General features: G+C 43.1%; 1 protein-coding gene across 2 annotated transcripts in view; it reads right to left on the reverse strand.

Moving 5' to 3' along the window:
• The window catches only part of polrmt (polymerase (RNA) mitochondrial (DNA directed)), an 89,805-nt gene that overhangs the window by 15,798 nt on the left and 53,170 nt on the right, over positions 1-20,837 (reverse strand). Inside the window, exons 1-14 of one of the 2 annotated variants that reach the window (XM_086115404.1) lie at positions 20,636-20,815; positions 20,253-20,351; positions 19,385-20,148; positions 18,439-18,572; positions 17,539-17,725; positions 14,964-15,113; positions 12,344-12,511; positions 12,047-12,217; positions 10,979-11,218; positions 8,964-9,749; positions 8,044-8,166; positions 6,174-6,296; positions 4,805-4,984; positions 340-426 (exon numbers count right to left, since the gene is read on the reverse strand). In XM_086115404.1, coding sequence (XP_085971530.1) covers positions 340-426; positions 4,805-4,984; positions 6,174-6,296; positions 8,044-8,166; positions 8,964-9,749; positions 10,979-11,218; positions 12,047-12,217; positions 12,344-12,511; positions 14,964-15,113; positions 17,539-17,725; positions 18,439-18,572; positions 19,385-20,148; positions 20,253-20,351; positions 20,636-20,798 — 3,375 coding nt within the window. In that variant the 5' untranslated portion in view covers positions 20,799-20,815. Of the gene's footprint in view, positions 1-339; positions 427-4,804; positions 4,985-6,173; positions 6,297-8,043; positions 8,167-8,963; positions 9,750-10,978; positions 11,219-12,046; positions 12,218-12,343; positions 12,512-14,963; positions 15,114-17,538; positions 17,726-18,438; positions 18,573-19,384; positions 20,149-20,252; positions 20,352-20,635; positions 20,816-20,837 lie in introns of those variants that run through there. The other variant, XM_086115405.1, reaches the window with a different exon arrangement.

Here is a 20,837-nt window from a genome sequence, read left to right on the forward strand (position 1 = left end):
CCCACTTGGATGTGAACGAATCTGTCTTTGCACTGCAGTGAAGCATATTATTGCGACGAAAGTACAAAGTGTCAATGGTCGATGCGTTGTGCAATTCACAATAGTTTTCCCGGCTACTAGTTGCCTTCTTCATCAATGCACGAGTCACCAAATCACACTTTGGGGATGTTAGCCGCCTTCTGACGTCCCAAAAAATGTTGACATCCTGAATTACAAATTTTGTTCCAAATTTGACAAGTTCAGTGGAGACAAAGGACACAGAGTCCAGTTTATTATGAATTTCACATTTCAAGACAAAACAGAAAGGCTTGAATGAGGACTGTAGTGTAACACACCCACCTGGATCTCTCTCGTTCCTGTAAACATCTCCTTTAGGCCACTGAACACTTGTCGCACCAGGTAGTGAGACGCTTCCCAAACATATTCCTGAAACAGACCGATGAGATGCTACAGTATAAAATATGACACGACATGGCTTCGAAGTTGTTCACCTTGAACAAAAAAAAATCAACTCACGCAGGGGAAAATTGATTGTATCTCTTCATAAAACCTTTATTAATAATAATAATAATAATAATACATTTTATTTGTGGGCGCCTTTCTAGAAACTCAAGGACACCTTACAACAAGCAGTTAAAATCACAAACACAATGTTAAAAACAGCATCAAATAAAATACAACAAAAAATAAATAAATAAAAATAATGGCTTTATGGTCCGAGTGAGTAGGCTTGTCTAAACAGATGTGTTTTGAGGCTGGATTTGAAATGTGTTAATGAGTCCGTATTACGAAGGTCAGCGGGGAGTGTGTTCCAGAGTTGGGGAGCAGAGCGACTGAAGGCTCTGTTTCCCATGGTGACGAGGCGAGCAGGGGGGACAGAGAGGAGGAGAGAGGAGGAAGAACGAAGAGAGCGGACAGGTGTAGGAATATGGATGAGGTCAGATAGGTATGGAGGGGCTAGGTTATGGATGGATTTGAATGTGAGGAGCAGGATTTTATATTGAATGCGGTGTAAAATGGGGAGCCAGTGGAGATGTTGGAGGACAGGTGTAATATGGTTTATGTATGGTGTGAGTGTGATAATGCGGGCGGCTGAATTTTGGACCAGCTGAAGCTTATGGAGGGTTTTTTGAGGGAGACCGAGCAGGAGGGAATTACAGTAATCGAGTCGCGAGGTGACGAGGGTATGAACAAGTATAGCAGTGGACTGAGGAGTGAGAGAAGAGCGGAGCCGGTGGATGTTTCTAAGATGATAATATGCAGAACGAGTGATGTGGTTGATATGTGAGGTGAAGGAGAGGGTGCTATCAAGGATGACACCCAGACTCTTGACCTGAGGAGAGGGGGAGATGGAAGAGCTGTCAAAGGGAATGGAGAAATTGTTTATTTTGTTTAGGGTGGATTTGGTGCCAATGAGGAGGAGTTCAGTTTTATTGCTATTCAATTTGAGGAAGTTTGAGGTGAACCAAGATTTTAATTCCTGCAGGCAGTTGGTTAGGGAGGATGGTGGGAGTATGGTATTAGGTTTGGTAGAGATGTAGAGCTGGGTGTCATCCGCGTAGCAGTGAAAGTGAATGTGATGTTTCCTGAAGATATTACCAAGGGGGAGAAGATAGATTAGAAACAGCAAGGGACCAAGGACAGAACCCTGAGGAACACCTGAAGTGAGGGGAAAGGGGTGAGATCTAAAACATTTGAGCTGGATAAACTGGGTGCGGTCAGAAAGATAGGAGCGGAACCAGGAGAGGGGGATGCTGGTGATGCCAATGGAGGAGAGTCTGTCGAGGAGGATGGAGTGAGAGATGGTGTCAAAGGCTGCACTGAGGTCAAGCAGGAGGAGGATGGCGAGTGAACCGGAGTCGACAGAGAGAAGAAGGTCATTGCATATTTTGAGGAGGGCAGTTTCGGTACTATGGAGGGGACGGAAGCCAGATTAAAATTGTTCGTAGAGGTTATTGGAGGAAAGATGGGTGTGAAGTTGAGCAGCTACTGTTTTTTCTAGAAGTTTGGAGATGAACGGGAGGTTTGATATGGGACGAAAGTTATTCAAGTCGGAGGGATCAGAGCCAGGTTTCTTCAGTATGGGAGTGACAGCAGCAGTTTTGAGATGGGAGGGTACAATGCCAGTAGAGAGGGAAGTTTGAATAATGTTAGTGATGAGAGGGGAGAGGGCCGGGATAGAAGCTTTGACTAGAACAGTAGGGAGAGGGTCAAGTTGACAAGTAGAGGATTTGGACTTCTGGATTAAGATGGAGATTTGGTGGACAGATGGGGAGGTGAATGCAGAGAGCAGGTGTGTAGGAACCGGGGAGAATGGAGAAGGAGGGTTGGGAGCAGATGAAGGGGTGAGCTGCTGGTGGATAAATTGGATTTTGGATGTAAAAAATGAGGCCAGAGTATTACAAAAATCAGTGGAATAGAGATGTGAGGGAAGAGTGTCAGCAGGTTTGGTGAGTTTAGAAATGAGTGAAAAGAGTGATCTGGGGTTACCTTCATTGGAACTGATTAAACCAGAGTAGAAGATTGATTTGGCTTTGGATATTGAGTCCTTGTAATGGAGGAAGTGGGTAGTGTACATTTCTTTATGAATAGTAAGACCAGTTTTTCTGTATAATCTTTCAAGTTGACGGCCTTTTGATTTAAGTTGTCTGAGGGTAGGGGTAAACCAGGGTGCTGTTTGGTTGAAGGAGACAGTTCGGGTTTCGAGTGGGGCCAGGGTATTGAGAATGTTATGGAGGTTTGTATTGTAGTGTGTCAAAAACTCATCTGTTGTAGAAAGACAATCAGTACTGGGGAGGTTGTTGATAAGTGATTCTAAATTGTCCGGGTTAATGTCCTTGATTTTACGGAAATGTATAATGTGTTATGGGTTGGATTTGACAAAGGACAGGTTAACATTGAATGAAAGCAATAGATGATCTGTGTATGGGAGGAGATCAGTTTTACAGTTTGTTGGTGATAATCCTATACAGCAGATCAAGTCCAGAATATGTCCTTTACTGTGTGTGGGAAAGTTGACAAACTGTTGAAAACCAAAACTGTCCAGACAGGAGGTAAGGTCTTTGGTGAGTGAGTTATTGATATTGTCCATGTGTATATTAAAATCTCCTAAGAGAATCACATTTGGTGATAGTGTATACAGATGAGTGAGGAGTGTAGTAATGTCAGTGATAAAATGCTTGTTTGGTTTTGGTGGACGGTAAATAGTGGCAATCAGTGTGGGAGTTGATCCAGAGAACTGTATAACTGTAGCTTCAAAAGATAAAAAAGCAGGCACATTTACGGGTGAAAATTTCCAATCCTCGCGCAGAATCATCGCAAGGCCACCTCCCCTCCCAGTCGTGCGAGGCACAGCGTGATAAACAAAGCCCGGTGGAGTAGCTTCATTAAGAGTACCATAATCATTTGGTTAAGTAACGTTTTAGCATGTTTCACTGTCATACAAATATCAGGAAAAGTTACCCGCTATTAAATAAATAAATGAATTAAGACTACAAAAAAGTACTACTCACCCTAGAACAGGTTAAATGCTTTCCTGGCCTTTTTCTAGCTAGCCATTAGCCATTATGCTTTTGGCTATAGCTTGCTAAAATAATTGCCAGTCATTTTTTCAGGGGGTTTTCCCCCCAGAAAACACTACAAATGGAATCAAATATTAAGTGTATTACATTTATTAATAATTTCATATTATTTCATTGAAGGATCTGTTTAACTAAGAATGTAGCCGATTTTAGCAGAGGTGGCTAGCATCATGAGGGCATGTTTAATTTAATTATTATTTTTATTTATTTATTTTTGTCCAACTGTGACTTAGGTTATCATTTTAAGAGAGTAACGACAAATTTAATTTATGTACGGTGATAGTCTTCTTGCTCATTGAGCAGCAAGGTACTTTGCAATGTCGGAATGAATTCACTTATTGTGGATATTGTTACATCCTTTCCCTTTGCCGTCAATGGTACCTGCTGGCCACACCACACGAGCGGAGTTCAGCCTGTAGCTGTTAACCGAGTTAAAATTTGAAATCGCGTGCCACCGCTTTTGCAGTCCAAATTTATGGGTGTGCTCCAGATTATTTGCACTTTGAGCTTCCGCTGCCCATAAATTGCAAAAGCAAAAGAAGATTGAAGCCTAACTGGGACTATTTCCGATGTAATGACAGTATGTCCTTATCAACCACGGAGCCCGCTGCACCATCAGTCACTTATAACCATTCCCCCCCAAATTCCCTGGTGAAGCAATTAGGAGATATGATGCAAAGGTCATCGGCAACAACACTCCTGAGTGCAAAATAATAATAGATAGCACCGCTATGTCGCTCCCATTCGCACTGGAAATAAGATCAACTTTTGCTATAATGCGACTGATTTGAGATGATTAGATGATCGTGAAGAATGAGCGCTGACCACAGAGGACCCATTTGTGCCCATGCGGGCCTAAAAATAGCAGCGCGGTATCACATGTCTGTTATTTGTTCCCGTCCACTCCTGGTCTAACATTTCACTGCATGCTGATTGCGTGTGTGAATACTGTAAGTGGCTGTTGTTAATCTGCTGTGTCAAGGTCAGAGCGACATGATGAAAATATCCTCAGATGCTGTCATCTGCGTGATAAACGTGCGGAAGCGGGAGGAGAACAGTCCTTAGCAGCGTTGCACACCTTCTAGCAAATATGCACATTGTACAGAGTGCCCCACATACAGTGGAGGAGATCCTGTGCAGAGACCATGCTAAAAATAAACCCGGCTGCAGCGTGAGGGAACTCCTCCCTCTTTTTCCCCCCCTCACCCCTCCCGCTACTGTACCTTTGGGAACTCATCAATCTCCTTCAGGCGCTTTTCGATCTGGAGCCTTCCCCCGTAGCGTGTGACCCCGTACACCACCGTCATCACGGTCTGCTTGACCACTTTCCGGTTGATGAAGCCCTCCAGGATCTGGGCGATCTTCAGGCCGTTCTGAGCATCGCGGGCTCGGAACTCCTCAACCTGAAACACAAAGCATGTTGGGCGGGAGCACAATCACTGACACTGTTGTGGGAAAACAGGAGGTGGCCGACCCTTGTTGCAATTTGATGCAATCAAGGCAACAAGGCTAGGAAGTGCACAATCACTTCTGGCACTATTTTATGTCGAAGGTAATTGTCGCTATCTGTTGTGGCAATATGCTAATTTCGTCAACTATCATATGGGCAAGACTATCACCTGGTGCATCTAAAAAGAGATTCTGCAACATTTGCTTCATACAGTGTGCGAGAAGACAAGTGACAGATGTAGCAAGACAACTCATGGCTGCTCACAATGGCCTGAGCATCTTACAGTTCCTGGCCGAGAAGAATGTGTATGCCCTAAAGATGACACATGGTGATGGCAATCTAGATGATTCCAGAAGAATCCTTCCAGATAAGAATCCTTGCGTAAAGGCACGGCGGCGGTTGGGAAAGTGTGTTAGACTCCAGGGAGATTATTTCAAAGGTGAAACTTGTCATTTATAGTTTAGAATTAAAATTCACAATAAATCCCACGTGACACAATTTGCGGGTTTGCAGTCCCGCTATTTCGCAGTTTTTTTTTTGGATAGGTCATAATTGTTAATTGTAATTATTTTGTTTTCCCTTCCCGTTAGTTTGAGTGCAATTCCAAAGTCAACTATACATATAGATGGATGCCCACTATATGTAGAAACAGGAAGTACAATATTCAGCTCACCCTAGTTTTTGCTGAATATGACTGAATGTTATATCCTCTTAAATCCTGCTCTTTACACCGACAGAAATCAATGGCCGCAGGTTCATTTCATTATGGTCATCTTTGGGCATGATGGTGGATGTATATTGTGGGATGATAAATTTGTTAGTTTGGAAAATTGGGATTTGTTTACTGGAAATACATGGAGGGATGGGTACAATGTGACACTGTTAGTATAAAATATTAGCCATTGCTCTTACTCTTTCCCAATATATCATTATGGTGCAGTACACATTTACACCTTTGGAAAACACAACCACTACCTGTATTACTTGAAATACCCTTTTGAATGTTTGATGAAAAATGAATAATAATTTTGGTGTCTGTGCCTAATGTTGTGACCCGTAAGTGTACTGTATATCCACAAATATGGTACCTCAGACAGTTTCCTTATCTAGTGAATGGCAGTTATGTTGAGTTGTGCTCTGACCTGCTGCGCCACTCCACTGTACACGTCCTGCGGCACATCACAGGGCATGAGGTTGACTGACGTGGCGCCAATTACGTCTCGGCCGAGCGCAGCGTAGTGCTGGAGTCCGTTGCAAGAGCCGTCCTGGAGGAGACGGTAGGGGAGATTAAAAGCAGCCGTGTGATGGAAATGAGAACAGAAATATGGATGGAGGATGGAGGTCGGGTGCATGGAGGGGGAAATGGACAATTAAAACAACATATTAAGCACAGAAAAAATTAATCTGAAGAGCTCGTGTCGAAAAAACAATAAACTAAATACTTCCCAGACATTCAGATATGCTCATTCATTAATAATTAAATGAATAATTAATGTCTTAATCCTTAGTTAAAATATGAAGGGGATATTGCATCCATCAGCATGATACTGAGGACCTCATTTATTATTATAAGCACTTTAATGAATTCATAGTAATCCTCTATAGAGCAAAACAGCATAATGTGATCATTTTGAAACGTAAAGAGTTGGGATGATTCCTTATTGGATTGATATCACAATACGACAAAATACAATTTTTCGAAACATAAGTATGGGCAATGATAAGGCACATGAGCCAAAGTAATGCAGCGAGCAGCAACTTTCTTATTTGACACATTATGACCCCTCCCCCAAACATGAATGAGACAAAATATTGCAAAAACATGTACTGCTCAAGCAAAATCACGTAGTACATCTGTGATAAGCGAAGCTCCTCGCAGATGCTGATGTGCCCCTCAAAAGGGGAAAGAAAAAAAAATCGCTGGACCACTCGCTTTTCAGTCCATATGAAAAGGAAAGCGAGCGATAAATAAATAAGTGATGTAGTTACCGTACAGCAGCGCTTCCACAATAACATTGAGGCAGAATGGCTCTTGAGTGCAGGGTTTAGCTGGCTTTATCGAGCCGAGGCACATGAAAAATCTCACGTTACACCAATAAACGAAAACTAAGAGCTAGGTAGAAAGTCAATACAAAGTGCAGTTCGTGTCCTCCTCAGAAAGACAGTCATCACAAAAATGAGGTCGCACCAAACATTTGCAGACATATGAATGATATGTATAGTTCAAAATGTGTTTGGTTGATTTTGTCAATTTTTTTTCCCCATGGGATGTATGTGATTTTAGCATGCTCTGTTAACTAAAGTGTGGATCAGAAGCGGTTAAATGATAAGAAATTGTTCTTTTAACATGGTTCACAAAGAGTTTTTTGACAGAAGGAATTGTTTTGATCATGTACTTTCTATCGTATTTTCATCATCATATTGAACATTTTGCATTTCCCTGTTGAAATCGCTGTCCGCATGGTCATCCGTTGCTGTCATTTCTGATCCTTTAAGAAATCCTTGGATGGTTTTTAATGTGGCCTTTAAAGTGTGGCTAAAAACATGAATGGTGGTCAAAATATATATAAATTTGGTAGCTATGTCCTAGACTCAAAAGAGAAGAAATGTGCTCTGGTTCATATGCTGCCCATCGAGTTAACTGCAGCAAATGAATACCATATTTCCAGAGGATTAAAAAGTGAAAATAATGTTTCCACCAGTCAGTGCCAGATAAAGATATTTTGTGTAACAATGCCACTAAACAATGACTCAATTATTAAAACAGCTTAATTTGATAATCGATTAGTTGTTGACTAATCAATTAATTTTGACACAGCTAGACAACTCTCCAACTCAAAGCATAACTATGATGTGGCCACTGATGAAAATGAGTTTGACCCCTCTGCATATTGTCCATCGTAATGGCCCCTTCCTTGGCCTAAATCAGCAGGGAAAGGGCTCCAGGTGACCGGCGACCCGAATGCGGACCAGCGCTCATGTAAATGGGGTGGATGCAAACATTGATGGTACCTGGTGAACAGGAAAATGAGAGATGAACCGGGTTGGGTCGGGAGATCGCACGGCGTTGGCGATCTCCATGCAACAAGCGAGAGCTTGCCACGGCTCATCTGCGTTCATCCACCATTTCTTACCCTGAGGCGACAAATAACAAGCATCAGGCACGTCACCCTGCATACATATTTTATATCAGGCCACTATACAAAACGTTAACGTCATTTTGAATAGTTGAGAAGTACAGCTTAACTTAAAAACATAGAAAAGAACATGCTGTATTGCACATTTGCCGCGAGTGTCCATTGCGAGGTAGGTAAACTGCCGATTGGTGAGCAAGTGGTCACGTCACCTGAGTGGATTATTGTCTTAACTCATTCACTCCCAAAGACGTTTTTAAACATCTTTTCAGACTTGGTCCAGAATTGGCTGGTACTGAATGTTTTCAATTATATTCGTGGTTCATCATAAGGGTTTTGAGGTACATTATGGAACATTAACTGCTGGGTTCCTCGGCGGTTAGCATTTTAGCGTGACCAATTCATCGGCTGCTATTTGCACTTTTAAATTTGGCAAAACATTTCATGCCTTTTTTTTTTTTTTACATAGTACAACAAATGACAAAGCTAATGCCATTAAAACTCACCCCCCCAAAATATTTTTCTCTTTGTTGCAAAGTTAAGTTAGTTGTGCCTTTAATTCGTATATTTATCGTTATCAGGGTTAAGGCCCCCCACCCCCCAAAAAAGGCTATTTAATTAATTAGACATGTTTTGAATTAATCGGCCGATGATGGTGATTGGAATTTTCCTCCGCCAAATATCAGAATCGGTATCGAGCTCAAAATATCCATATCGGTTTGGTTCCGAGTGAGCACATCGGCCTCATAATTCTGCTGACAAACAATGCGAAGCAAATAGCAATAAAGATGGACGCACATTCAAGGGGCGGTCAGCAGAGTCCAGAATGTCCTCCATGATCGAGTTGGCATATTCCAGCCTTCCTTGCACTGAGCTCCTCTTCTTCAAGCCTGTCAGATTGACTAAGTGGATCTTGAGCCAGTCCAGCCCCTTCGGCCCAAGCGGCTTCCCCTCCGCGAACAACAAGATGGAGCGGGTCACGTCGCTTCCCAGGTGATTGAAGTACGGAGGACAGGGATACGTGCGTCCCCGGAAATCCATATTATGCGGGAACCAGAAGACCTCATCCCTGATGTGGTTGGCGATGGAGAGTTTATAGAGAGCGTCCATACGCAAGCTGTGCATCTCGCTGCATTTCTTTCTGGCGTTGAAAACCTCTCGCTTCAAGTGGGCCTTCTCACTGGCAGTGTAAGACGAGTCCTGCGAGTTGAAAAGGGGAATTTTCGGGGCCTCCGACAAGGGAGGAGGGATGTCTAGCTTTTCACTACCCCGATCATTAAAGATGGAGATGATGATGTCCAAGAGAGGTTTGTTGATCCTCCAGGCGCAGTTACCCAGCTGGTTAAGGGAGTCAAGGACCGGGTGAAGGTTCTGGCATCTCTCCAACAACTCGTCGTGCTGTGTCGCCCCATCCAGGGTCCGCATCAGCTTGGCCGGGGTCAGCAGGTACGCACCAAACCTGGCCGAGGTCCAGGGTACAGGAGGGCAGCGCATCGGCATCACGGAGGAGTCGAAAGTCAGTTTGGTCTCCACGGCCTCCTGCTGCATCTGAGTCAGGATCGGGTGGGGCTTGATGAAGCCCACCTGAGAGGAGAGAACCGAGTTCATCAAATGCAATTACAGCACTGGAAGAAAACCTCAAATTACGCAACCGCCTTAAAGGGAACAGTCGCACAAAAAGGAAAGAAACAATTTGTCGCTGAACATTCTGCATCCCACGTTACGTTAACCCCGCATTTAATGTCATGCCCTTTGTGATGCAATTATTTTTGCACCAAAATATACCGGAAATGTCCTTTTTCACAAAATATCAGGGGCGATGTACATTTTATGCACTTGTGTGACAAGTGCATTTGTATTTAGTGGGATGTGGACAGCACGGGTTTTATTCCCGGCCACTTTCCAATACTCAACTATTTCCATCACTATTTTTTTATGAACACAAACCTAATTGATGCCTCCACCACATGATGCCAACAACAAAAATGCGCACAACTATCAACACAAAATTGATTTACCCCACTGTTGTTAATATACTGTTTCTTCAAGCTATAGCTTTAAAATTTATGTGTTGTAAATAGTGTTGTGGCAAATAAATACAGTGATTTGACAGCAAAGAATAAACAAGCCCAACATTGCTTTGCACCGCTCAGACTGTCACGCTGTGTCGTAAAGTCATTAGGCAGCTCCCCTGATGGGCTAACCTCCAAAGAGAGAAACGGAAAAGGTGGGGAGAAGAGTCACGGCAAAGACAGAGACGGCGGCAAGAACTGCCTGGTAAGCGCAAGGTGAAAGCTCAGTTATCTCCTCGTAACCAAAGTCTTCCCTCGCGCTTTCCCATGCCACGGTCACTTCACCCTCCTGCGGAGTCTGGTGACAGCCAATCAGCAAGCCAATTAAAAAGGAGACACACAAAAAAAGGGATTAGCCTGGATTCTTTGCGCAGGAGGGTAAGCGGTTTTATAATTCGCCCTCACGGGAGCGCCGCTCTGGATATTGGGGTGCAAAAGGTGACACTGACTTAAGAGTGACAAAAAGCCACGGTCAAGTGGATTCAGATGCTTCCAGTCAGTCCAATGAAAATATCTTTCTCTCACTCAGTGGATGTCATGTCACTGAATCAGATGTGAGGGTTCGGATCAGTTAATCGATGAACTGATCATGAACAATTCTGTCGAGTGCGTGGAGGAGAAACGATGCACGTTTGCATCCTGAAGATGACGACATGACGTAAGCGATCACTTTTTTGTATGAAATCAAAAGACGTGATGAGACAGAGCCACTCCTCTGACAGAGATGGGCGGACATGATACCTGTCGGTTGCTGCGAAAAGTGTACATGTGGTAAAGGATGGGGATGAACTTCCTCTCGTAGGCGGAGTTCAGGATGTCGCTATTGATTTTCAGGTTCTTGACCATCAAATCCACCAGGTACGTTCCCAGCTCCAGAGTGACCACGTAGGGCCAGGAGGATTCGCAGCCCTGGAGCGTGGGCCCTGACGGGTGTTCCGTTTCCACCTTGCACCACTCCTCCCTGGGAAGGACGTTGCACGCCTGGAAGAAGAAGTCAAGTACAGTTTATTTGCGCATGAAGCACACAGTATTGACATGATTCCTAGAAAGTGAGTTGACTGAAAAACGCCATTCTTTCTAATTTGTGTGCGTGTGTTGAGATGTGGTTATTTTTAAAATTTTCGTTAGGATCTACCTATTATTGTATTAATATGAAATAAGTTGCGGTCCGATATCTACTGGTTAGCACATTGGCCTCACAGTGCAGAGGTTCAGGGTTTGATTCCAGCTCCTCCGGCCTTCCTGTGTGGAGTTTGCATGTTCTCCTCGTGCCTGTGTGGGTTTTCTCCGGGTACTCCGGTTTCCTCCCACTTTCCAAAAACATGCATGGCAGGCTAATGGAACACTCCAAATTGTCCCGAAGTGTGAGTGTGGATGGTTGTTCGTCTATGTGTGCCATGCGATTGGCTGGCCAGTTCAGGGTGTCCCCCCCCCGCCTACTGCCCGAAGACAGCTGGGATAGGCTCCAGCACCCCCCACGCGACCCTTGTGAGGATAAGCGGATCAGAAAATGGACGGATGGATGAAATAAGACAAAACATGCAAAGAACAGTTTGCCTATATGTGCCCTGTGATTGGCTGGCAACCATTTCAGGGTCTACTGCCCGAAGACGGCTGCGATAATAAGTACAGTATTTAGCAACACTCAAACACTGCATCACTTCTCATTCCAGAATCTTTTTTTTGGTTGTTTTTTGGTTATTTTAACCATATAATGTGATTCGAAACGGCATTTGTCTAGGATCTGGTGTGACTTTTGGAAAAACGTTAGCTTGTGCTGTTTTTTTTTTTTTTTGTGTGCGTGTATACCTCGGTGTCTTTGGATAGGAGGTCCGTGTAAGCCTTGTAAATGCTGCTCAGCTTATCCACCATCTGATATCTGTACTTCTGGTAGACCGAGTACATGGTGTAGATGCGCATGCCAATATCTTTGGCTAAAGTAATCAGGGACTCTCCGCTGGGAGGGATGCTGGAAACACTCTGGTAGGACACAGGTCACAGCAGCAAGTAGTCAGTCGTGTGAATCAATCAATCGCAGGACAGCCTTGAACCTCCGCCGTGTGGCTTTTGGTTGAAAAGCCGGCTGAGGTTGGCCGGCTGCATTACCTGTATCATGATATCCACATAGACTTTGTCCTCTAGCAGACAGAGGTAGGGATAAAGGTTGAGTTTGAAATCCTTGCTGCTGGTCTTCCCCAGGATCATCTTACACTCCCGGAAAGCCTGGAGGAGGGCCTTGCGCCACTCAGCCCGCTGCTCCAGCAGCAATGCCCTCTAAAAGGATGACATTGGTTGCGTTAACACAGACAATGGCAGTCAACGACACTGCTACTACATTTGTTGTTGTTTTTCTCCTTTCTTTTATTCTTAACACATTGCCTAAGTATTGGATTGGGAGTCTGAATCGGCAGATACTTAAAACCAAAGACTCGGATTCAGAATCTTGTGATTAATAAAAAAATATAAATAAAAAGCCGTGATCCGGATGCCCCTTTAAGTTTCTCCAGTAGTTCAATAAACGACTGATAAGTGCATGTATGCAGCTTTGCTGATGAGGCAGCGTCTTGGATCTGATGGACATTTCTTGCTTCAAAGGAGCTTTTACTTGCTTCTTTCGCAAGTGCTTGCTCATGCGGTATTTCGATGATGTCTTGTGAAGAGTATGGTCCATATGCCTTAACTTCTGTTGTGAATTGGTGAAATATGAATCAAATAGAGTTGACGTGAAAAGAGACCCTTTCAGACTGCCTGTAAAATGCTGATTTTTCATGGCACTGTCCTATACAAATAAAACACATTATTAACATCATCATCATCATCATCCTCGTCATCATTAGCCCCAGCTAGGAACGGGGGGGCAAAGTCAACCCAGAGGGTCGTATGAGACCCGAAACAGAGGAAGAACAAAGCCTACGTATCAAGGTATTGCTGGAACAGGAGTGTGAAGATTAACACCTGACACTTACTGCACCCTCGAAAGCAATTGTCACTAGCAATTGTCACTATCCGACACAATGTCGTGTAATTATCGAATGATGGTAAGCTGTACCACAGCGTGAACACACACACACACATTTGGGCAAAATCCAGTTTCCCCTAGTTCAGTGCAAAAGGGAAAGGTGGTTAAATGCCAACTCTCCTTTCAAGGATTCTGATGCGACATTTTCTCGGAGTCAGCATACAAGCAGGGCTTGTTTATCACATATTACACTGAACAGAGGGCAAATCATTATGAAATTCCAGGCAAGGCACGAAAAATGTCTGTGTATTGCATTGCTTGTTTAAACCCAGATGCCTTCAAATCAAAGTTATCATATGTGAGTAACCAGGAATTACGTAATGTCAATGATTAGATGATACATGAAGAATTATTCCTTAGTTGCCAATAAATATGACATCACATCATGGTTAAAAATGGCACAAGTGGCAGAGAACTGTTAAATTGTGCGTTTGTACAGCACAACACATACCAAAACTTAAATGGGCAGCGCTAAGTGCATAAGTGCACGCGAACATGTTTTTGAAATAATATGCCTTGAAAGTCAAACTAAATTTGGAATAATATTAGCAAGCGCGCTAACGTAAATTCACTTAAACTAGCAAGCTAGTTGGGAGGGCAGTACCCACATTAGCTGCCAGGACTACGACAGTACTTCGACTTTTTCTTCTTCTAAGTCTTTTTCCTCCCGATAATTTCTTTTGATGTTTGGCTCCGCCTCCTTCAGTTACTCGCGGCATCCGCCACAACAAGGATTGACTATTTATAGCACCAAAAGGTGCAAGAAGTGATCAGGATTCCACCTTTGGCCGTAATGCGACACACGATTCTAGTTTTGTAAGCACTTTTAAACTAAAAAGAAAAAAAATTCCGTCGTTAAAAGTAGCCGTTTTGAATCCAACCGGAATTTGTTTGCTGCTCTCAACACGATTAGGGAACTCGGGATTTGGGGTGCAAGTCACAGCTCTGCCGTTCTTTGTTTCTTTTTTTTTTTTTTTTATTATAAAATTTGTTTCCCAAACAAATGTCACTTACAGTTCAGTGTGACTAATAGTCTGTGTGTGGTTTTTTTTAAATTATTATTCTTCATGATGGATTTTATGACTGATGAGAAAATACCGTATACTGTATGTGGATTTTCGTTATTGTGGAGGACTGGGGTCCACTGCAATGCGAAATGCCCATCTGAGTGTGGAATACTTGCTCTTCAATCAGAAATTTTTAGCCAGCAGGTGTAGTAGTTTTAAGTTGTGACAGTCTGGATGGTGGGTTGGAGAGGTGACGCTCAGCGCCTCCTCTCCTGAGTCCCCCCATACAATATGTTATTATTCTGCCCTGCCTGCCTGCCTGCCTGCCTGTCTTCTGTAAATGCTCCTTGGCCACTGGGGACTCTCGGCTTACTCGCTTCCCACGTAGCCCATCTGCAGAGGAGGACGAGCCAGCTTGGACTGTAAATGCCACGGTTAGAAAAAAGAAAGGACATTTCCTTCGTCCATACTTTTAGTGGACAATGTGTGACCTCCAAAATGTCTCACTCGTGAAAATAAGAAAATGACCCCCCCGCCCCCACCCCACCTTTTTTTGGACAGTCCAACAAAAAGGTACATTTTATAACTTAAGTCTATTGAGACCCATTTTATGGGTCTGCTTCGTCAGTTTTGGTTAACCTGAGCAGATTTGTGGAGACATTTGATGACAGAATGAAGATTAGGTAGCTGGATGGCTTACCATTTTAGCCATGTTTTCTGTGACAGGCTTGGCAGCCTCCACAGAGTCAATGGTGACCGTGCAGGCCTTCTCAATGCTGAGCTGGAATTTGAAACGTTCCTGGAGCTCGTCTCGAGTGAAATCCAGTTTTGGGTACTGGTGGTTATCCCTCTGAACACACACACACACACACACAGTAACATTAATTTGACATTTTAATTGCAAATCGTAAAAGATCAGTAAAGAAAAACACGACTGAAAGGGGGAATGGTGAGCAAATTGTGACTTGGGGTTTGTGAAGATTTTTGATTTATTCGACCATTGCAATTTTAAAACCTCATGGACTGAATCTTGACGAAAGCATTCAACGACTGGGCAGGGTCTGGTCAGTGACCGACTTAGAGTGTGATGTGAGCTCTCGCCCGGTCCAAGCCAAAGAACGATATTTATCTAGTAGTCTGACAGCGCGACCGTCGTGAACGACAAAGAAGTTATGTAGTTTGACAAGGCCATACGAGTTACTTGGAGCAGCGAGTTTAAAAAAAAAAGAGCTTGGTTCATGCACCACATGCTGCCTCACCATGTCAAAATACATCTACCGGTACTTTATCTAATCTCATGTAGCAGCCTATTTTGCCAAATACCCATGACAAACCTACAAATGGTCATAACGTAAGAATAACTATGCTCATCAATGCATCGTATTCAATTTCATCATATCTTTTAGTATGGCCCCAATGTATGGGACCAAAGGAGCACTGACTCTCTTGCAGTTGAACCAAAATCAAACTGCATTTTATATGAGCATGTGACACAGAGCAAACAGTATTCCAATGAGCTTGAGCTTCTGCCACCAACATGGTCTCCCGAGGCTCCACGAGAGACCATCCTGTTTGCTATTCCGCTATCGAGCGAGCCAGTTTATTTGGGCAGCGTTTCAGCCGTTAGGTCGCCAATGACGTCAGTTGTGAATTATGAAACAAACACAAAACAAAAAATAAATAAAACTCCCGTTAGTCAACAAAGATACGAGAGATAACAAAGCAAATAGGATGCAAGAATGAAGTGAAGGCTAAAAATATAATGCTTGGAATGGAATGAATGAAAAATGGGAAGAGGAGGTGCGGGACAGGGAAGGAAGGGCAGTGAGGTGAGAGACATTCCAAGGAGGTTCTTGCATTGACAAGGCGCATCGCTGGAACACGGCGTGCTGGAGTCATTTACCCTCAACGCATAATGTTTGGACAGCAGTAGGAATCAGTGGGCTCTGGCTCCAATATTGAACAATGGCTGCTTAAGGTTTGTAGATCAGTTGACAATTTGAAGAGCGGGAGGAGCACGGAGAAACAATCGATGTTCCCCAGAAGACCCTGTACACTGCATTCTGCATGTTTGCTTGATGCCATTTTTTTTTCCATCTTGCAAAAAAACAACAAAAAAAAAACAACAACAACAATGCCTAATGTTTCCGGCAATACAGAAAATACCCTGCGCTAAGATGGACTGTAATATTTATGCTGATGTTTGCTATACCGATATCAGGCTCTTTGTTAATTGCATTTGTGTTGATTGAGCTATTTTACTCTGCTGTCTGCTGCCAGGTTAGCATTGGAAAACAGAATCCGAAATGTTTAGCAGCAGCACCGCAACCACAAACCCTCAGCTTTTAGGCCATGGCTGCTGTGCAGACAGTTTATGTGGTGGTAATGACTTTGAGCGCTACGCTTGGAGCTAGCCGTCTCTGTGAAGGTAATTACAGCCATCTAGTGGCACCCTCTGTTGTTGTTTTTTGAAGGAGGTGGGGGACGTTCGGCATCTATTTAACGCGCGCCTTGTTGTTTACAGTAGGTAGATGCCAAACCTGGTGAACAATTCAGCTCATGCATCTACTTGAGGAAACGGACTATAACTTTGTAGAAACAAGATTTAACAACCGGTCTGTATCTTAACTGTATTCACGATGATTGCCTCCTTGGACAATTTAGTGTACTAAAAATTCTGTTCAAGCCCTGTTAACCAGCAGCCCTTTTGTTTTTTTGTTTTGCACCATGGACCAGTTTTGTGCGAGGCAGTATTTCCACAGAGCAGCACAGAAATGAAAACAAATTACCCTATTAGAAATACAACTCATCAGTCTTATTGTTGTATTTAATGGGAACCCTGGACTTGGTTTTATTCAATAACCTTTTTTGGGGTATTAGGAGACAATGACACCCGTGTGTGCTACTTATGTCTGGTCTATTCCATAATTTGGTTTTGGCTGCAGTCACTGCAGAAAATCGAGATCCACAAAGACTTTGCCAATGGAAGTAAGTTTCATCATTGCTTTTTTTTGGTAGATTTGAAGGCATCATTGACTCTGAGGATCAGCCAATTTTTTTTTTTTGTTCAGTCTTGCAGTAGTTTGCTTTCATGAATCAAGTGTCGACAACATAATTGTAAAATTTCTATTGCTGTTATCTGTCTAATTCCAGTTATTTGTTGTGTATTTTCACAAAACAGAAAACAAAAAAAAGGGAGAAAAAAGGTGACATGCATGCCCCCCCCCCCCATAGGCCAGTCCCTAATATAATCTGGAAAGATCAGAGTCAGATACCTTTGTGTAAAAGTCCTGAACCAACACAGGCGGGCTTTGGCTTGTGGTGAAGTTTGAGGTGGGCTGGTAGTCGGGGCGGATAACACGTACGGCCTTCAGTACCATGTCTCTTTCATCATTCTGGAACCCACACTGCCTGAAGACATCGTCTACAGAGAGGCCATCCTGCTCCATCTGATTCAAGCACCTGTGCACACATACACATAAGGTACTATGGTTCCATGACAAACTGTATTCATTGTTGTCAAACAACATTTGCAAAATATCAATGACCGTGCTTGCATTGGCACAGGCCTTTTCTGCCCGAATGAAAATGTGAGCCTGATCCAGAGGCAGATGTGCACTGACAGCTACAGTGGAATGATTCTAAAAGCATCACCTCAAGGTCCACATGCAGAGCACACATTCGCCATGACCGGACAGATAATGCTAACCTGCAGCCAGTGACTGGGATACAAATGACAGGCGGAGGAGTGGAATTATTTAAATATCAAGGAAAACCGATCGGTGGAACATTTGTACTTCAACTTAGTCAAACAATATGACAGCTACAAATAATAAAGTCACGGGGGGACAGTCCACTTTATGCACGGACACAAATGATTTTGGTTAACCTGGATGTCATCGGGAATGCAAAGCTGTCATCAAAGGGCAATGAATTAGGAACAATTGTAGCATGTGGTAAAATAATATATGCTTGGTAAAAAGTCTCTGAACATGAGGTAATAGTTCACTGTTATGTAACAAAGGAGGGCAGGTGAAAATATTGCAGCGACCAAAATACTGTATAGCGATTCAAAACTAAAAGACTGAACAAAACGTGACATCTGCTGTTGGCTCTCGGTACTGTACAAAAATTTCAAACGCAGCCTTGTGATACTGTAGTTGGTGTATACATACCAAGTAATAACTCGGGGAGCGCAGTAAGCACTCCGGCCCATACATTCCAGAGCAGCGCAATATGAGCCGATATTTGGCCGCAGACCTGCTTCCTCCAAAAGAATAAACAAGCGGCCAATCTGATTCAAGGTGCCCTATAAAAGAATAAAGAGAGAGAGAGAGAGAGAGAGAGAAAATAAACTTTGTATTCAAATGTAATCAATATGTTTAAAAATATGCAAATTCTAGAATCAACGTGATCTGAAGCATAACTTATTTGTACCTCTGCAGATGTTTTTATTCTAACTACGAACTCCATGAGACTAAACTATTTCATTCACAATGGGACCGTTAGCTTCACCCACCCACCCTTTTGATGTACCTGCTGTGAGACAAGTAACAGGCTCAGTTATGTTCTGGGGCGGCTTTGCTAAATCCAGCACGATGTCTCTTTAATCTGTGCTGGGTGTAAAGACACCTCAAAACTAATTTCAAGACATTCTGGACATTTTTTGTGGGTCTTCCATCAACATAAAGACAAAAACGCATAGCTTACCAAAAACAAGAATAACTCAGAACAAAACATCGGCTGTTTCATGGTCAAATCCATATTGGGCAATCTTTCAAAATGAAACACAAAAAATGAAAATACCTCAAAAAACAAATGTGCTCGAAAAGAGGAAATACATTTTTCAAATCAGTGTCAAAAATACATTAAGCGCCGCAGTCCTTCTCAATTAGTTGGGTAAAATTTGCTGTTGACCAGTGTTATTGGGCTAATTAATCGGTTATCTGAATTTTTTTCTTTGCCAAATAACCAAATCGGCATTTGCTTCAAAAAAATCCAAATCAGTTGGGCTCTAATTTTTTTACCAATTGTGAGTAGGTCTTCTCTACTCTATTCGCCCCACAATGACTGGAGGTTACCTTTATTGTCTTTGAAATTGAGCAAAACGTTTCACCTTACCTTTTTGGCGGAGACTCGCAACAGGATGTTATAGACGTCTGTGTCAAGAACTGCCCGTCGACTCCGAACTCTGTGTTGGCTGAGCAGGAAATTATGCGCTCGCTCAATTTCCCCCGCAAACACGCATGCCTCCAGCCAAGAGAAGATGGAAGAGCGAATGTTTCCCACAGCTCCTTCTCTGGCCTGCAGAGAACGCTCCGGTTGACTTGAGCAGGACCCTGGGCTGGCTTGCTGGCTGAGCCTCCTCTCCAGTTCCTCCAACCGTGCGAGTTCGTCATCGGTTATCTCTTCCTTTGTAGTGGGAGGTTTATTCTTAGGGCCCTTTTGTTTGCTTTTCGGGGCCGTTTGTGATACAGCAGTCTGAGCGTTGGAATTCATGAAATGGCTATTCTCATCCAAGTGAGCAGTCTTTTTATTCGATATTGTTTTGTAACTAGTGGCTGGAAGATTGGAGGTGCCTTCACCACCGGGATGCTTTCCTGCCATTTCCCCCTTGTTCTTCTTCAGTTTCTCACGAAGGTGCTGCCGTCTTTTCATCTTGCTTTTCTTCTCTTGAGTTAATTTCTCCATCCATCGAGTGGGCTGAGATTTAAATGATTCCCTCACTGCGTTCTGCGGCGATTTTGAAACCTGAGGTGTGTTCATATGAGTTCTGGCAGAGGAGATGTGCCTCCCGGATGAGGGGGCATGAAGAAATTCTACTCTTGCTTTTTGGACATCAAGAAGGCCATCAGGTTGAAGTTGCTGGATTCTGGCCTCTAGCACTTAGAGGGGGGAAATGGGGGAAAAAATGTTCATATCTTCATATTTCGCTAATAAAAACGACCATTATTCCACAATAGGCACCTAACTGTGTAAAATAGCTTACCATCTAACAGCTGACACTGTTCCACTACACGTTTCTTAGCATCTTCCGTCTTTCGGACGGAAAATGACACGTTTCTTCGGTGATGATGCAAATGCGTATCTGGGATGAAGGAACAACAACAAAAACGGAATTAGTAAAATCCAAAACTTGGTTTGTATCCACGATGCACAAGGTGTCCTTTAGCCTTAATTTTAAGTGCTCGAAGTTATTCATGTTGATGTCGCACCTGGTTTATTTTCTGCCTGTTTATTAGAAATCAAATTTCGTTTGAGCGCATATTGAACATCGGGTAAATCAGCTTTAAATTAAAATGAGACAATAATATCAACGCCCTCAGCCAAGAACACTGTCGAAAAAGACAAACTAAACATCATTTGCCTCACCTGCTAGTCGCCTAACTGCGCAATTTCTCGTCGACAGACACAGCTGACAGCATTCCGTAAGAGTGGCACGAGACGTACATTTTTCTAGAAAACTGCGTCGGTTAAGACATTTAACGAAGGCACAAATTCTAAGGAGTGACATGTTGACATATAATAACCACATTACATCCTAGCACTAGGACGCCATTTTGATCCAGACTAT

Source organism: Hippocampus guttulatus, chromosome 7, assembly GCF_054856545.1.
Source record: "Hippocampus guttulatus isolate MCC_2025c chromosome 7, RoL_Hgut_1.0, whole genome shotgun sequence".
NCBI classification, from domain to species: domain Eukaryota; kingdom Metazoa; phylum Chordata; class Actinopteri; order Syngnathiformes; family Syngnathidae; genus Hippocampus; species Hippocampus guttulatus.